At 39.5% G+C, this 16,970-nt stretch overlaps 2 protein-coding genes across 11 annotated transcripts in view; one reads left to right on the forward strand and one right to left on the reverse strand.

Moving 5' to 3' along the window:
- CLIP1 (CAP-Gly domain containing linker protein 1) overlaps window positions 1-15,342 on the forward strand; it is a 118,284-nt gene extending 102,942 nt beyond the window's left edge. For all 10 annotated transcript variants that reach the window (XM_064578298.1, XM_045887736.3, XM_064578304.1 and 7 more), the window contains 6 exons: window positions 3,997-4,049; window positions 10,200-10,317; window positions 10,398-10,548; window positions 11,122-11,171; window positions 13,237-13,361; window positions 13,680-15,342. In XM_064578298.1, coding sequence (XP_064434368.1) covers window positions 3,997-4,049; window positions 10,200-10,317; window positions 10,398-10,548; window positions 11,122-11,171; window positions 13,237-13,361; window positions 13,680-13,905 — 723 coding nt within the window. In that variant the 3' untranslated portion in view covers window positions 13,906-15,342. The remainder of the gene's footprint in view (window positions 1-3,996; window positions 4,050-10,199; window positions 10,318-10,397; window positions 10,549-11,121; window positions 11,172-13,236; window positions 13,362-13,679) is intronic.
- A 116-nt stretch (window positions 15,343-15,458) lies between these two features.
- Window positions 15,459-16,371, reverse strand: LOC123852421 (protein FAM204A-like). Its single transcript, XM_045886450.3, has one exon. It carries the CDS (start codon window positions 16,324-16,326, stop codon window positions 15,658-15,660), a length of 669 nt encoding a protein of 222 aa, XP_045742406.1. The 5' UTR covers window positions 16,327-16,371; the 3' UTR covers window positions 15,459-15,657.
- Window positions 16,372-16,970: the final 599 nt, after the last annotated feature.

A 16,970-nucleotide genomic window follows, 5' to 3' on the forward strand; every position in this document is an offset into this window, starting at 1 on the left:
GAATGAATTTTTTTTAACGATGATCTAACTATATGCTGTTTGTAAGAGACACAGCTTAGATTCAGAGACACGAATGGGTTCAAAGTAAAAGGATGGAATAAGGTACTCCCTGCCAGCAGTAACAAAAAGCAAGTTGGAGTGGCTATACTAATACCAGACCAAATAGGCTTTTAAAACAAAAATTGTTACTAGAGACAGGGAAAGACATTTTATAGTGATAAAAAATTAAGAAAATATAACAATTATATATGTACCTAGTAATAGAACCCCCAAATATGCAAAGCAAAAATGGATAGAATTTAAAAAATAGGGCATCTGGGTGGCTCAGTCAGTTAGGCATCTGCCTTCAGCTCGGGTCATCGGATCGAGTCCCCAGTCGGGCTCCCTCCTCAGCGGGGAGCCTGCTTCTCCCTCTCCCTCTGCCCCTCCCCCTGCTTGAACTCTCGCTCTCTCAAGTAAATAAGTAAAAATCTTTAAAACCCTAAAAAAAAAAAAAGAAATAGACAATTCAACAATAATAGTTGGAGACTTAAAACTTCAATACCCTATTTCACAAATAGAACAACTAGAGAGAAGTTCAACAGGAGATACAGACTTGAATAACACTATGAATCAGCTAGACCTAACAGTCATCTGTAGAGCACTCCACCCAACAGGAGCAGAATATGCATTCTTCTCAGATGCACATGGGACATTCTCCAGAATAGACCATAAAATAGTGTCATTGAATTTAAAAGGATTGAAATCATGTGAAGTATGTTTTCTGACCACAATGGAATGAAACTAGAAATTGTAACACAAGTATCTCAAGTGTTCTGATTTGTATTTCCCTGTTGACTAATGATGTTGAGCATCTTTTCATGTGCTTATTGGCCTTTTATCTCTCTTCTTTGGTCAAGTGTCTATTCAGATCTTTTGCCCATTTTTAAAAAAAAGATTTATTTATTCTAGAGAGAGAGTTGGGAGGGGGGAGCAGAGGGAGAGAGAGTCCCAAGCTGATTCCCATGCTGAGACGGACCCTGACACACGGCTCCATCCCAGGACCCTGAGATCATGACCTGAGCAGAAACCAAGAGTCAGACTCTCAACTGACTATGACACCCAGGGGCCCTCTTTTCCCATTTTTAAATTGGTTTTATGCATATTATTGAGTTGTGAGTGTTGTTAGTAAGTTCTGGATACAGGTTCTTTATCAGGTTGTGTTTTGCAAGTGTTTTCCGAGTCTGTGGCTTGTCTTTATACTTTCTTAAGAGTATCTTTTGAAGACCAGCAGTTTTAAATTTTGATCAAGTCCACTGACAGGGCTTAGAAGCAACAACACTCCAATATTAGTGAATACACTTAGCACCTAGATTTTGGTTTTAAGTGTACTTCTGCATTTAAAAGATTCTTAGAGAAATGGCTGATTCCAGGGCTGGGACAGAGAGAGTACAAGATGAGCCTGGAATATCTTGTATACCAGGAAGCAAGGAAGTGCTTAAAGAATATTGGAGATTAAGGGGTGCCTGGGTGGCTCAGTCGTTAAGCGTCTGCCTTCGGCTCAGGTCATGATCCCAGGGTCCTGGGATCAAGCCCCACATCGGGCTCCCTCCTCTGCGGGAAGCCTGCTTCTCCTTCTCCCTCTGCTTGTGTTCCGTCTCTCGCTGTCTCTCCCTGTGTCAAATAAATAAATAAAATCTTTAAAAAAAAAAAAAGAATATTGGAGATTAGTCAAAAGCACATCATAATCATGTTGAAGGGGCTCCCACTGGCCAAATCTGAGATAATTTGAACATCAGAAGAAATATAGTTATGGAGTATAGCCTTATTGAATAACATTAGAAACCATGATGTATCATGGAAACAGGTAGATACAAATAAATAAATGGAGGAAAACCGAAGGCCCTTTCTTATGGTGAAATGACAACTAATAAATAGGTGAAATGATGGAATTAGAAAATCACTATTGGGTAACCATGATGGTAGTATTTTATTTAGGGAAGACTCATCATTTGGTGCTAAAAGAAATGGATTGACATTTTGCTGAGGAGCAGGATGCTTATACATGTTCAAAGTATCTCTTAACAAAATACGTATTAATTACAAAGAAGAGAAAATACCTTTACAGTGGAGAAACATGGAAGATACTTCCTCAACCAAGTGATCAAAGTTACCCTCATCAAAAAACAACATTGTGTGTCCTTTGATCCCTATTGAGGACAACACAGGATTAGTTCTGTGGTGTTCCTGCCAAGAAGTGTGTGCTCTGACTCTATTCATACAGAAACATCAGATGAATCCAAATTGACATTGTGTGCACTTGAGTGCCTCAAAAATGTCAAGGTCACAAAAAATAAGGAAACAGTGAGGAATTAGATTAAAGAAATGTAACTAGTAAATGAACTTGTCAACCTGGATTGGGTCCTGGAGCAGAAGAAGGAAAAAATGTCTCATAAAGAAATCCGTACCATAAGTATTCCAAATTTCTGTTCCATGGAAATTCAGGCACAATGCACCCTCCAAGAAAGAGGGAAAATCTCTGCATACTTGTTCTTTAAAATGTTGAATGATTTTTCACGTTTATTAATAATTTGTATTTTGTCTGTTGCGAATTATCTGCCTTTATTTGTCTTCATTGTAGGTACTTCTCAGTACCTACTTTTAATTATAAAACAGCTTCCTTGTTTAACAAATAAATATAAACTGTATAAAAGGGCGTAAAGAAAAAAAAAGAAAACCCCTCTCATCTCCACATCCCACTCTCCAGATGTTCTCCCTCTTATTTTAGTTTTTAAGGTTTGTCTACCACCCTTTTTCCTTCCTTTCACTCTTTAAAAATTTCTAAATATTTTTCGTGAATTACTCATGCAGCAAAAGCATACATCTCTAGTGGACTAGGAAAGCAGAGTTTACATTGAAAAAACTGAATGTTTAATCTCAATAGATTTTGTAATAAATATAATTTTATGTTCAAAATACATGTTTATGTATATTTAAGAACTTTAATAGTATGAAGACCTCATAGCAAAACATATGCATAACTGATACAAAATCGGAAATAAGGCTATAGCTACATACAGTGAGCTAGGAGCTTAAATTCTGGCTGTTGGAAACCGTTCCATAGTCTGGTGTTATTCTTTGATTTGGGGGGACAAAAACCCACAAAGGAGTGTTTTCACCCCTTAGGTTTTGGCTTTTTTTTTTTTTTTAAGATTTTTTATTTATTTACTTGGGGGGTTGGAGAGAGCACAAGCAGGGGGAGCAGCAGAGGGAGAAGGAGGCTCCCCACTGAGCAGGGAGCCCTAGGACAGGGACACGGGCTCCATCCCAGGACCCTGGGATCATGACCTGAGCTGAAGGCAGACGCTTAACCCACTGAGTCACCCAGGCGCCCCTCACCCCTTAGTTTTATTAACAGTGTGAGTTGAAATTGGTATTTCAATATAATAAACTCTGTGTGGTACAGACCAGGGGGTGGGGGTGAGTCTTCTCTCACAGGATTAATTAACTGAATCTTTTGTTTTTCGCCCTTCATAGAATAATAGAATTTTAGAACTAAAGGGCTACTGGAAATTCTCTTCTAACTTCCTCGTTTTATAGGTGAGAAACCAATTCCTGGAATGTGGAAGGCATGAAATGAAGCCCAGGAGGAGTAAACAGCCTGTTCCTAGCCTCCCCATGAGTTAGTGACACTTGATCTGTGTGATTTCGGTGAAGGAGCCAGAATGTTAACAGTGAGGCTTTCACTCATTCATTTAAGAAATGAATGAAACATTTATTGAATGTTGAAGATACAGCCTGTTCTGAGGAAGGAGAGTCATTCGGGTCATAAGTGATTTGTAAATTAACAACTGTACATGATGTACTAACCACTACTCTTTTTTTCATCGCCAGCGAGGAAGGCCCATTGCTTTAGCTGTCCCGGAGCCTGGGAATGGGACATGTGGAATGAGAAATAGGTCTCTCTGTGGACTTCTGTAACGAACTGAACTTTTTTGTGTGTGTGTTTTTTTCCAGCTAGAAGAGGAGAGATCTGTGCTCAATAATCAGTTGTTAGAAATGAAAAAGAGGTAGGCTTTCTTTTTGTGTTTATTGTTGCGTGTATGTGTTTAATTAGGAAAATGTCAGAACATGATGCGTATGGTGACTTGTAGAAAACATACCACCTTCTTTTCAGAAAATTGGATTGTGATAGTTTGGTGCTCATAACTGATAAATGATGAAAATGTATTTGCAAAAGTTACAGTATTAATTACCAAGACAAAGAATAGGTTAATTTTTAAGCCTCCTTCAGTTGCATTTATTCAGAAGTGTTCTAAGATCAGATTGTCTCATTATACTGCTGTCACCTCCTCATTTTCAGGAGCTAAAAATGCTGTAATTTTACATAGAGTAATTAATCGGTGTATAAATACTGATTGCATTATATAAAAATTTTAACTTTTCAATAATAATGTGTTAGCATCAATTTGAATGTTTCTATTTTTCTAGAAAAGAGCCTTGTTATTTGTTACTCTTTCATGATAATCAAATGATATTAAAATGGAAACCTTCCAGCACTTTTGAGTAAGGATAAACCGGCCCAGAGAAATAACCGTTTAGAAGCCTGATGCTTCTGTATCCTGACAGTCTCTGTCTGCTCTTTTAAAATGTGCAGTTTGTGTCTAGAGAAATTCTGTGTTTATGCTGCACGCCAAGTAGACGTGGTGCGTGCTCTTGCTGAGAACGGCAGCCTGTGCGGTACTGAGTAGATAGATGGGCAGCGCAGTGGGGACACACCTTTTTTTTGTTAATGAAACTAAAAATAACTCTTTAAGAATATCTTAATCAAGAAATCGTCCATGCTCTTGCCAAGTATTTTATTCTTGTCAGAGAGAAGGAAGTTTCCCTTACCACTGACTCGCGTGTTTTGCTCTGACAGTGTTTGCTCCCACCAACATGGCAGTTGCTTAGGAACTGAGGGCTTTAGTCAACCCACAGATAGTGGGATCCACAAGCTACATTCTAAAGGATGTCCGGCCTCAGTCCCGGGGTGCCTTTCTTCCTTTCTTTTTTTAATTAAGAAATACTTAGATTCGTTCTTCTGTAAAGTTTCATACCAGAATGTGCGTACGGTTCATCAGCCTCCCCCCCACCCCTCCCTGTCCAGCCAGCTTTTCTCCAGGCAACCGTGAGCTGTGGTGACTGGTCTGCCATTCCTTCCCCAGCACCTGTGTGCAGGCCCCCATAGTTCTGCCCCCTTGCATGGGGGGGGGTGTGGATATTTGATTTTACATAGATAAGGCTCTGTTTTGAGAACCTCCCTATGCAGTTACCAGGGGTGTGTGAAAAAAACTAATAGGGCTTATTCCTGTGACATTCTGGTCAGAGAGCATATGAAAATGGGCTGGTGTAAGTCAGCAAGTACTGACATTATCCCTTTGTATTCATAATTCACAAACTCAATCTCAGAACAACCCAGTGAAATATTCGGCGGGGCTTGCATTTACAAACCATGAAACGAAAGCCCAAAATGTTACGCAACTTGGCCAAGAACTCAGATGCAGGCCTAAGACCAAGGGCTTCAGATTTTTATGCTGGCTCTTTTCTCACTGTACATTTATTTATTTATTGTTACTCTTAAATCTTTTTTTTTTTTTTAATAGAGTAAAGCTGCTATGCTTCCTTAGTCTTTACCATGTGACTTTAAATTACATGCCTTTCAAAATGTTATCAGGCCTGTGACTTTTTTCACAGCTTAAAAGGATGGACCAAGTTTGGGTGCTTGTTAAGGCCACTTCTTACTTCACTAACTTTGCTCCCATTTTAAGTCCTGGATAAGTTTAGGAGATTGTCACTTGAAAATTACTCTTTATATCAATAAATGCAGATAGAGATGGTAATTTTTTCTGAAAGTGAAAATTTTAAAAAACCTAGCTTCATCCTATTTAGCACTGTTCTGTTGTCAAATTAATCCTTATGGAACGTTATGTCTAAAATCTGAATGCAAATATATTTCAGCTAATAATTTGGGCCCTTAAATGCTCTCTAAAAGCCAGTTTGATAATGGATTCATATGTAGGTCTGTGTGTGTAATAGTTAAGTAAATTGAGCATGGAGTACTGAAAAGAATTTGATATGCTCCTAATTTAAAAGGCTGGCAAGTACCTAAATCATAAAGGTATTTGCAATGTAGTCATTCATGCAAGAACTGAGATCTTAGTCAAGAGTTTAATTGAGAAGTGATAATTGAACATACACAGTCAAGATAGTATCTAATTGTGTCATTCAAATGGTCATTATATTGAAGTGCAGAACTTATTCCTGACCTGTAGGCACAAACTACTTACCATTCAGTGGTAGCATTGTCCTGTATTTGCTACGGTCTTTTGGTATCTGAACATTGAATTGCAAGCAACATGTAGTAAAGGTTTTTCTCCTAACTTAAACATGTAATCATTATTTTGGAAACGGGTTTCCAAGTTAGGCAGACCTCTTTCAAAACAGGCTCCAAGACAGCTGACAGAGCAGAGCCAGCCTTGAATTGCTCTGCCTGATGGAAGTGGAGAAACGAAGGTTCCTCTGTCCACTGAAGCCTACAGCAGACTGGGGAACATGTTTGGCTTCCCTCCCTTCTCTAGGCTTTGTGATGTCACTGCAGGGACTTGAGAGCCCAAATCTCAGACATGGACTCTTTGGAGTCAGAATTCACTCAGTTAGTGTAAATCAGGATAAATGTCAGGAATGGAAGCTGGTTGGCGATACCGTCTAAGATAACCAAGTCTGAAGAGGTCCTGTGCTACTTCGGCTCATTAAGCTCACTGTGGGTTGCTGACTGTCTGACTGTCTCGGGCTTGCGCTACTTACCAATGCTCATTTCACCCTCTCTTTTCCCTTCCCTACTCCTGCTTCCTTTGCTCTATCTGTGTGTCTTTAATGGTAAGACTAAAGAAAGTCTATCCACGTTATAATAAATAAATTTCATATATTTTTAGTAAAACAAATTGTTGTATATATTTTTTGGCTGCCTTTGTCCCTCTGTGTCTTGCTTTTGTTTTGTAAAATATTCTTAGCAATACACACACACACACACACACACGCACGCCGTTTTTATACCTATATACAGCAAAGAACTTCAGCACAAATTTAGCTCTCCTTACTGTACCTGCATTTCTTTTCATGTTTCTAATATTTGGTTCTTGTTATCTTGCATTTTTAAAGCTTGCCCAGTAACACTTTAAGGTATTTGCTTCATTACTAGAATTTATTTCTTAAGTAAGTAGTAAGGAAAGAATCTGGCAAATACGTTCCCCTGGGGGGAAAGATTTCTGGCCCCCATAGCTGTTCTTTCATATCATGTTATCTTCCCTTCTTGATACTTTCTTTCTTTCTTTCTTTCTTTTTTAAGATTTTTTATTTATTTACTGGACACAGAGAGAGAGATAGTGAGAGAGAGCACGCAAGCACAGGGAGCGGCAGGGAGAGGGAGAAGCAGGCTTCCCGCGGAGCAAGGAGCCTGATGTGGGGCTCCATCCCAGGACCCTGGGATCATGACCCGAACCGAAAGCAGCCCTTGAACCGACTGAGCCACCCAGGCGCCCCCCCTTCTTGATATTTTAAGTAACACAAGTCACTCTGGCCAGCATGGTTTCAAGGTAACAGAGGCCCCCTGGCAGTGTGGTTTGTGACTCAGATGTCAGGAATGTTAGCATAAATGGTTTAAATTAGTCCCTCTTGGTTCGCACAATGGGATTAGGGCTTAGAAATAGCCTAAGAAGCCAGCAATGAAGATCTGCCACAGAGATGAACTGCCAAAGGCTATTTGTCCTGTCATTTGGTATATAAATCACAAGGCAGATCCCTTTCTTAACCATGTGTCTTTTGATAACTTGTACAAGAAGTGTTCTGCTTGCCATCTTCTTAGAAAGCAGCCTCTCTTAGGGGTTGTGTGTATGCGATAAGCAGACGAAGGTTCCTGTACATTCTTGCTTCTTCCAGCTGGTGGTCTCTCTCTCCCTCCCTAACACAAAGACCCTATGAGATTTTGGCTATCTAGAGTTCTGATTATAGAAGAACTTAACTCTGTTCAGTAACCCCCAAATCCTGGTATTTTTCAATAAAAACATTAAAACTACATTTTTCAAATTTGACTTGGATTTATAACAAGTAAAGCTCTTGAAATAGTTTTTACAATAGAATAAACTACCAAATATGTTTAATTGAAACTTGAGCCCCGGATTTTTTGGATAACTTCGGATAACATCAGATATTTACTTTCCAGGTGGAAGAAGTACCTGTCCATTCCTTCCATTAAAATCTTTGCTTTGTTTTGACCTAAACAAGATCCTATTTCCTAGCAAGGTGTTGTTCACTTAGTGATTTAACAGCACCAATACCACCCACTCTCCAGTGTTCATATCATGCTTGGGTGTCGAATTCAAGAAATTTCTGTAAGTCTCAGATTCTTTTCTTACTACTTATTCTGTATAAGTGTAAGCCACACAATGAGATAAATACAACACTTATATTTTCATCTTTATGTAGAATTTCAATTTACCATAAATCATGAGAATTCTGTAATTCATGTGCCGGATATCTTGGGTCTCACTAACCAGACATACATTCTGCCATTTCTAACCTGGGCCTCAGTTTCCAATTCTTCCAGTCAGTTCTAAAACAGACTGAACCATGACATGCTCTGCATTCACACAGTTCCTTCTTCTAGAACCAGGAGCGATTTGGCTGCTTGTTGTTGAAGTTTTGAACTCTCACTGATGATCATCTACATTAATGCAGTGTTGTAGGTTGGATGGCCTGAGGGCTAGCTAGGACATTTTTTTTCCAGTCTGTGTTTTTCCCAAAATATTTTTGTGATACAAGGACTCTTTCCCTCTTGTTTCACACTGCATGTAATTTTTAAAACCTTTTTATTTCAAAATGGAGATTTACAGGGGAGTTGCCGAGGCAGCACAGAGAGTCCCCATGGAGTACCCTTCACCCTGTGTCCCCTGATAAGCCCATCATACACTCCTTGGTATGTTTGTCAAAACTGAGAAAGCAACGTTGGTTCGGTTTGCTTATCTAGACTCTAGACTTTATTCAGATTTCCCCAGTTTTTCCATTAATGTCTTTTTCCTCTTCTGGGATTCAGTCTAGGAAACCACATTGCATTCAGTGGTCATGCCTCCACAGCCTCCTTCATTCAGTCTGTGACAGTTCCTCAGTCTTTCCTTGTCTTTCATGACCTTGGCACTTTTGAATGCATGTAATTTTTACAACAAAAAGTCACACACACACACACACACGCACACAGTAGCTTGCCCTTCTGGGTTCTATCTATTGTGTCTTTGCCTTCCCTCCCTGTCTTCCTTCATCTTCCCCTTCCTTTTTCCACCCCTTGAGTCCGGGATAAATGTTTCCCTCTCGTTAAGGCCTGGTCCCACTCCCTCTGCTGACAGCCGAATGCTGAGTCAGGCTGAGAACATAAACCAAGCGCTCTGACGTCCTCCCTCCAGACTCTCCCACCCCCACCCCGCAGTACTTTCGTTCTCCACCTGGAAATCCATTTTAACATTTCTGTTCCAGCCTTTATGTAATTACCTTTAATCTCTATGAGCGACGTAAAGTCCTTTCCAGATTCTGTGGATGAAAAGTCACACTCCTTCAGTATGAATAGCAGTAATAACCTTTGCGACTGTTTTGGCCCATGAGATCTCAAAAACACATTCTCAGAAGTTGCGAAAAGTTTACTGAAATTAGTGAGAACCAATTGATACCTCCAGCATAAAACTGCTCTGCATGACATCCGTGTATAACCGCTTTGCATGTGTGTATTTTAATTGTTGTTATTGCTTGGTAATAATTTATTCAAGAAGTAACAATTCAGTTGGGGGGGTAGATTTTAAAAGAATTCTTTGGGGGTAACAGTGTTGTTTTGTTTTGTTAATTGTACATCTTCCAGAGTTATTAACTTGTTTCTTTAAATTCAAATGGATACAATGATATGCAGATTCTGCATGTCTATGCCTAGGTAAACTTGTTCTCCCTCACAGTGAGTAAAATTTCAAGTAAAATTTTGCAAGCATAATAGCCTCAGCCCCTTTAAAACTTCCCTGTAATACTTTTTTCTTTACTTAACTCAAGTTAATTGCGTGTTCGTTCTAGGGCCATTGTGCACTCACCACTCTCTCGGTTGATTTCTGGAAATTTTTTTTTTTTTTTTTAACTCTTTGGTCTTTTAGAGAATCCAAGTTAATAAAAGACGCAGATGAAGAAAAAGCTTCCTTGCAGAAATCCATCAGTATTACTAGTGCCTTACTCACTGAAAAGGATGCAGAGCTGGAAAAGCTGAGAAATGAGGTAGAGTACCACCTGAGGGAGCTGATGCCACTCCTGCTTTTGTTCAAGCTGCGAGCCTAAGCTAACCCACTGCATTTCAGGTCACAGTGCTCAGGGGAGAGAGCGCCTCCGCCAAGTCCTTGCATTCCGTCGTTCAGTCTCTGGAGTCGGATAAGGCGAAGCTTGAACTCCAGGTAAAGAACTTGGAGCTTCAACTCAAAGAAAACAGGAGGCAGCTCAGCAGCTCCTCAGGTAAAGTGAGGGCCACATGGTGCTTCTTTCCAACACCGCCGCTTCCTGCAGAGGAGCTGTTGCTAGTGAGATGTCCTTGGAAGGCTGTAGTGCTGCCCCTGACCAGGCCCATCTGCCTTTGGATCTCCCAACCACCGAATCAGATAAGGGCTAGTCATGACACAGGTCCTCCACACAGGGGCGTGCCTGGCATGCCCTCTTCTGGAGTGTTGGCAGCAATAGGAGACGTACGCGCACTGCCATGATGGGGGGCAGAGGTGGTCCCTTTGTGAGCAAGTGATCGCTTGCTTTGCTACTTAGGTTCCAGGTGGGTGTGATGGGCATCCTCCGCACCAGTGGGCCAGCCCCCCAAGGGATAAGATGGGCGGGTGAGGGCCAGCATCTGTGTACGTCCCTCAGGGCTCCAGATGCCCGATAGGAAACCATGCACTGTTCCCAAAGAGGCCCATTTGGGAATTTCACATGAAAATACATGTCTGACACTGGCCCGTTGGTTGCAGTAACCCAGGAAAAAAGATGGCAAGTGTTGTGAATCCTCCTCCTTTTTTTTTTTTTTTTTTTTTTAAATATAAGGTAATACTGATACTCAGGCAGAAGAGGACGAAAGAGCCCAGGAGAGTCAGGTAATACTCCTTTTTTTTCTTTTTTTGCTTGGCTTACTCACTATTTTAAAAGATCATTTAACCTTTTGAAGAGGCAATACACTGTATATATTTTTAATATTAGACCTTATGGTCTAAACAATGAATAATATTAAAAATATATACAGTAGAAAACCTCCCTCCACACACTATCTCCCATCTGCTCAGTTCCCAAGCCCTTAAACAGGTTATCATTCTTATTGGTACCTTTAAAAAAAAAATCTTTCCAGAGATAGAAAAACATGTATATAAAAACCAAAACTAGTTGTCTTTTCCTCTCCTTTTGGACACAGATGGTGGCATCTTTTTAGTATCTGTATAGCACGTCAGTTGACGTGACATTTGGGATGTTTCTGATCTTTCAGGTGTATTAGGAACAATGTTGTAATGAATTATCTTGAACATCTATCATTTTGCAGATATACTAGTGTTTCTTTAGGACAGATTCATAGAAGTAGAATTGCTCTGTCAAAAGATTCCTTGCTCCTCTTTAAAAAATTTTTTTTTTTTAAGATTTTATTTATTTATTCATGAGAGACAGAGAGAGAGAGAGAGGCAGAGGGAGAAGCAGGCTCTCAAGGAGCAGGGAGCCCGATGTGGGACTTGATCCCAGGACCCTGGGATCATGACCTGAGCCGAAGGCAGACGCTTAACCATCTGAGCCACCCAGGCGCCCCTCCTTGCTCCTCTTGACCTTAAAAAGACAAGAGTTCTTGAAAACTGTTTCCCCAAAGCCAAAATTACCAAAACAGCCTTAGTTTTAAAAATGGGATTATATGGAGGCAAACTATTCTGTGTTTGGAAATATACTTGCACATGAGCAACTGGTTCCATCTTCAATTTTAATAGGACATTTTAGATATATTTATTCTGTTCAAAACTCAAAGGTACAAAAACCATCCTCTTCAAAAAAAGGGAAATTTATTTGAGTTTGCAGTTTGTTTTAGTTATCCAACATCTCCTTTGAAAGACATGAAAGGATTCAGCAGGTGTACTAACTCACCCTGGTAGTGTTGTCTGCTTAGTCTGTGTGTCTGATAAGCATAGACTCAATTAACTGTGTTTTCTTTTCCCCTTTCCTCTCTGCTTCCGTTTGTTCCATCTGCCGCTGCCAACGCTTTCTTCCAATCAGCAAATGGTTTGTTTTATGTTTCCTAATTTGTGATCGTGTGTGTGTGTTGGGGGGGGGGTTCCCACTACACTTACATCCATTTTGTAGCTTTTTCTTCTTCCCGCAGTGTAGCTCCTAACAGGATAAAGTCTTAGAAAATGAAACTTCCCTTCAGTGTTGGAAGGGGTCTCCTGCAGATAATCCCGAAGCTGGTGATTGCTAGCTTTGTTTTAGAACTTGCCCTGGCAAGAGAATTAGGCCCAGTATTTCTTTAAAAAGTGAAATGTATCATTTTTAATATTGTAAAGTAGGATTTATTCAGTGGATATTTAGAGAAATTGGGACCTTTTTGTTATATGTTGAAGAGGGTAAAAACATTTTGTTTTTAAAGTGCCCTTGGTTTGAAAGGAGACATTAGGACAAGAGTGTCTCCTCCTGATGGTCACCTCGTTGTCCCACTGCTCAGTGAATCTTGGCACAGGTGTTCCTTGTACGTGTGGTACCTGAGCACTGTCACTGTCTCCTCAGCTGAAAGGGAGCTGGAGCCTTCTCTTTGAAACACCTTCATTTTTGTCTGAAGATAACGTGTACTGACTGTTCCACTGGGACCACCAGTCAGTAGATGTTAAGCGGTGGTCGGAGGGGAATTTCCTGAACTTGTTCAAATCTACGGAGCATAAAAGTTCTGGATTTGTCCCGGAATTTAATGGAACAGTTGACTGGTTTTGCTTTTTATAGAGTTTGGTGTATGTATGTGTGTATATATAAAGCATTTAAACGTGGGCTCAGTAATGGCCACTGTTGCCCCCCCCCCCCCATGAGGCGCAGCACATTCTGTAGCCACAGTGTGAGAGTGCACTTTCCTGGTGTTCTTGACACCCCAGTGTACGTTTAGACATTGTATACATTTGTTTTTTCTTTTTCCGGACAAATCAGATCGATTTCCTAAATTCAGTAATAGTGGACCTTCAGAGGAAGAATCAAGACCTCAAGATGAAGGTGGAGATGATGTCAGAAGCAGCCCTTAATGGGACTGGGGATGACCTAAACAGTTACGACAGGTATTTTATATTAAGCAATACTGATCAGAACCTTCGTTCCACCTAAATAAAGGTTTTTAAAGTTAAGTTCTCCAGTGGATTGGAGAAAACAATTGCCTTGGCCATAAATCGATTTCCATAAATCTGGCAAGAGAGTGATATAACCCTACAAATGGTTTGATGTGAAAATTTAAAATGTGGACTGTAGAACGTCTACTTGAGGCTCCCAGACTTGGCCATAATTAATTCTGCTTATTTTTTGTTCTTTGAGAGTGATACTGTCTCTTGAACTTCATCTGGTAGATATGAGTTTCTGATTGTACATGTTAACATTTGTAGTGACGACCAGGAGAAACAGTCCAAGAAGAAACCTCGCCTCTTCTGTGACATATGTGACTGCTTTGACCTCCACGACACCGAGGACTGCCCCACCCAGGCGCAGGCGTCGGAGGACCCCCCCCACTCCACACACCATGGCAGTCGGAGCGAGGAGCGTCCATACTGTGAAATCTGTGAGGTGTTCGGGCACTGGGCCACCCACTGCAATGATGATGAGACGTTCTGATGGGACCCGCAGCCCTGCGCCGGGCTTCTCAGACACACTAACATGTAGGCGACGGAACACCAGCATCGTGTGTGCAGACTTCCGGAGAACTCATGTTATTTTTGACCCCCATCAACAAATCTAAGAAAATATTTTGAGCTTCAATAAATCACCCTTTTAGTCTCCCCTTAGAATTTAAAATAATAAATACTTAGTAGGTGAGTTTTCACCTCTGATTTGTCTTCTTGATTTTTAAAAGTTCTAACAAGACATTGCACCAGATGCCATTACATTTACTGCCCCGAGGGAAACCTCCTAGAACAATCCCTACCCTCACAATACCTTATTTAAGTAACTTTAAATTATGCTGTTACTTTTCATATTTGCACTAAAATTTTTCCAGGCTGCGTTTGTATATTTAGATGTTTGGGTTAAGCTTTGACACTGGAATGAGTTGGAAAAATGTGCCATTTTGCATTTTCATCTACTCATTTAAAGTATTTTATTCTTAAAGAAGTATCTGAGCTCTTTGCACTACCTGATGTCAGTAGTGCCTTTATTTCAGGCTTGATAATACTTGGGTGTGATTATAAAATCATGAAACAGGTAAAGGGGGGGAAGCCCCAAACTGCTGTGGGGACATTTTATAATCTATATGCTGCACCTACTCACTCTACTGTGGTGTTTTGTTCATTGGTTTTGCATAATTTCAGCTTCTATATATTATATGTATATATTTTTTAAAAATCTATATTTTGGGAAAAAAACACAATGTCTGTCTTTTCAGATTTTTACCTTTATGAAAAAGAAAACACATCAAGACATGATGGACTAAGCCAGAATATAACATCACGTGGCTTTGCAACTATTTTTTCTGTTTTCATTTTGTTTCTTTAGCAGATATAAATAACTGGGAGAATTTTCTCCAGATTTGTTTCTTTCTTCAGCAGATATCCCCAGCAGTCAATTAACTAGATAATAAGCCACTATAAAACACCTAAATTAACCAATCTACAACCTTTACAAGTTTTTTTACTGTATTTTTAGATGAATGTACGATGAGAAATTCAACATTAATAATTTTGGATTTTCTTATCACAAAAAATAAAATGAAGGACCTCAACCATCAGAAGTTTATCAACCAGTTTGAGTCTATTTATCTTCATTTGAAGGTCTTCTAGAATATGTAAAAAGTAATAAATGTATCTTCCATGCTACATGTATAATAAGAACTTCTATAATTGTATATATGCCTTTGATGTATTTTTCCCCTCAAGATTATCAAATGTGTGTCTGACAAGTGAAAAACCTGTAATGAGTTGAAATTTTTGGTTATAAACATATTAAAATAGGAAGTGTTTCACAAACAAAATGTAAAGCAGTATTAAAATTTGAGCAAACAAGTGTTCTGTATCTACTTTAATAAATGGTTCTTTTTTGCCAGTGGTAGTAAACTGATATTATTCTCAGGTTTATTTGTCAGTGTTTTTCTTTAAATGAGCAAGCACTATATATCCAAACAGAAATTTCTACAGTCTTGTTGATAAACAGCTTTTTTTTTTTTTTAGAAAAAGACTGAAAAGATTTAATAATCAACTCCCAAATTTTATGCTTATTTTTCCGATCTATCAGTTTCCTGACATAGTTAACATAAGCAGGTAAATCTTTTCAGTAAATTGAGCAGTTGAAGACTCAAGCAAAAACCCAAGTCAAGACTCAAATGTCTTGAGGAACTCTGGCAAGTTACATATATCCCATGTTGCTCTTGGTTTCCTATCTCTTCTTTGCTTCAAACCCCCATGCAAGTTTCTTTTTTTGGGCAACCTGTGAATTTTCAGCGTCCTTTTTGACTTTTACAAAGTTGTGGCAGGCAACCGCCTTGGCAATTTTTACACCAAGCTCTCGAGTAGCTAGCTGGTTGCTGAGTTCCTCAGCCTTCTCAATGTTCCACTCTTCCACAGCCTGGTCTATGCTCTTTTCAAGGCCTGACTTGTCAATTTTTTTCTTTTTAACAGGGGGGCCAAACCTATCATTGATTCCAAAATACTGAGTAAGCTCCTTCCACTGGGTTTCACTTGAGGTCTGTTCACTATGAGAATCTTCTTCATTTTTCAATTTACCTTTCCTGGAGCGTTTTCTTTTTTTCCCTCTGAATCCTGAAGTTGAGGTTTTCTGTTCAGAATGTTTTTTATGCAATTCTTGAAATGTATGCCACATATTTAAGGGAATTCCAGAGGGGCATTCTTCATATGGATTTACATTTGCCTCTACTCCAGGCTTTGGTCCATCAGCTGGGAAATCTGAGATCTCTGTTTCTGTAATGGCCCCATCTTCTTTATCTTCCTGTAAGTTAAATCCAGCATTCTCTAATGGGGCTTCATCTTCAGAATTCAACTCAATATCACTTTCATTTAGGCCAGGAGGTAGCAGCCCACTCCACATCTTTTCTTCCGTCAGGAGCCGGCAGCCCAGCAGCCATCTTAAGACCCCACCTGACAAACAGCTTTTAAGAAATCAATGTATCCCCATCTCAAAGCATCCTATGACCCACTTAATGTAAAATAAACACTAAGGTTATTATCCATTGCTATATCACACTATATTACCTGACAAAAATACATATGGCAGCAGGTAGTACCAACTATCAATCCATGACGTTTTACAAAGAAACTCTGAAAGTTGCTGGGATGTTCAGCAAAATGACTACTGAACCAAACATTTGTTTTATGAGCACAGACTCACCAACAGGTCGATATTTCCAAAGCAGAGTTATCAGTTGAACAAGCACATTACTTTAACCTAAATAATACCCTGACAGTAGTCCTTGACTTCAGTACTAACCATAGGGAATTAAAAGACAAACTATAAACTTACTGTGGTAATCATTTTGCAATTTATACTTAGGTCAAATCATGTTGTATACCTGAAACTAATACAATGTTACATGTCAGTTATATCCATAAAAACTAAAAAGAACACTAAGGTCTGCAATAGTCATAGGGCAACTACAGCAGTATAGTTTCCAAACATTGGGTCTCTATACAGGTTAAACACCTATGTTGATCATCTTCTAGCATCCTGATCCT

This window comes from Mirounga angustirostris, unplaced genomic scaffold, assembly GCF_029215605.1.
Source record: "Mirounga angustirostris isolate CCGP_5_RB_7025 unplaced genomic scaffold, mMirAng1.0.hap1 SCAF_14, whole genome shotgun sequence".
In the NCBI taxonomy this organism is placed as follows: Eukaryota; Metazoa; Chordata; class Mammalia; order Carnivora; family Phocidae; genus Mirounga; species Mirounga angustirostris.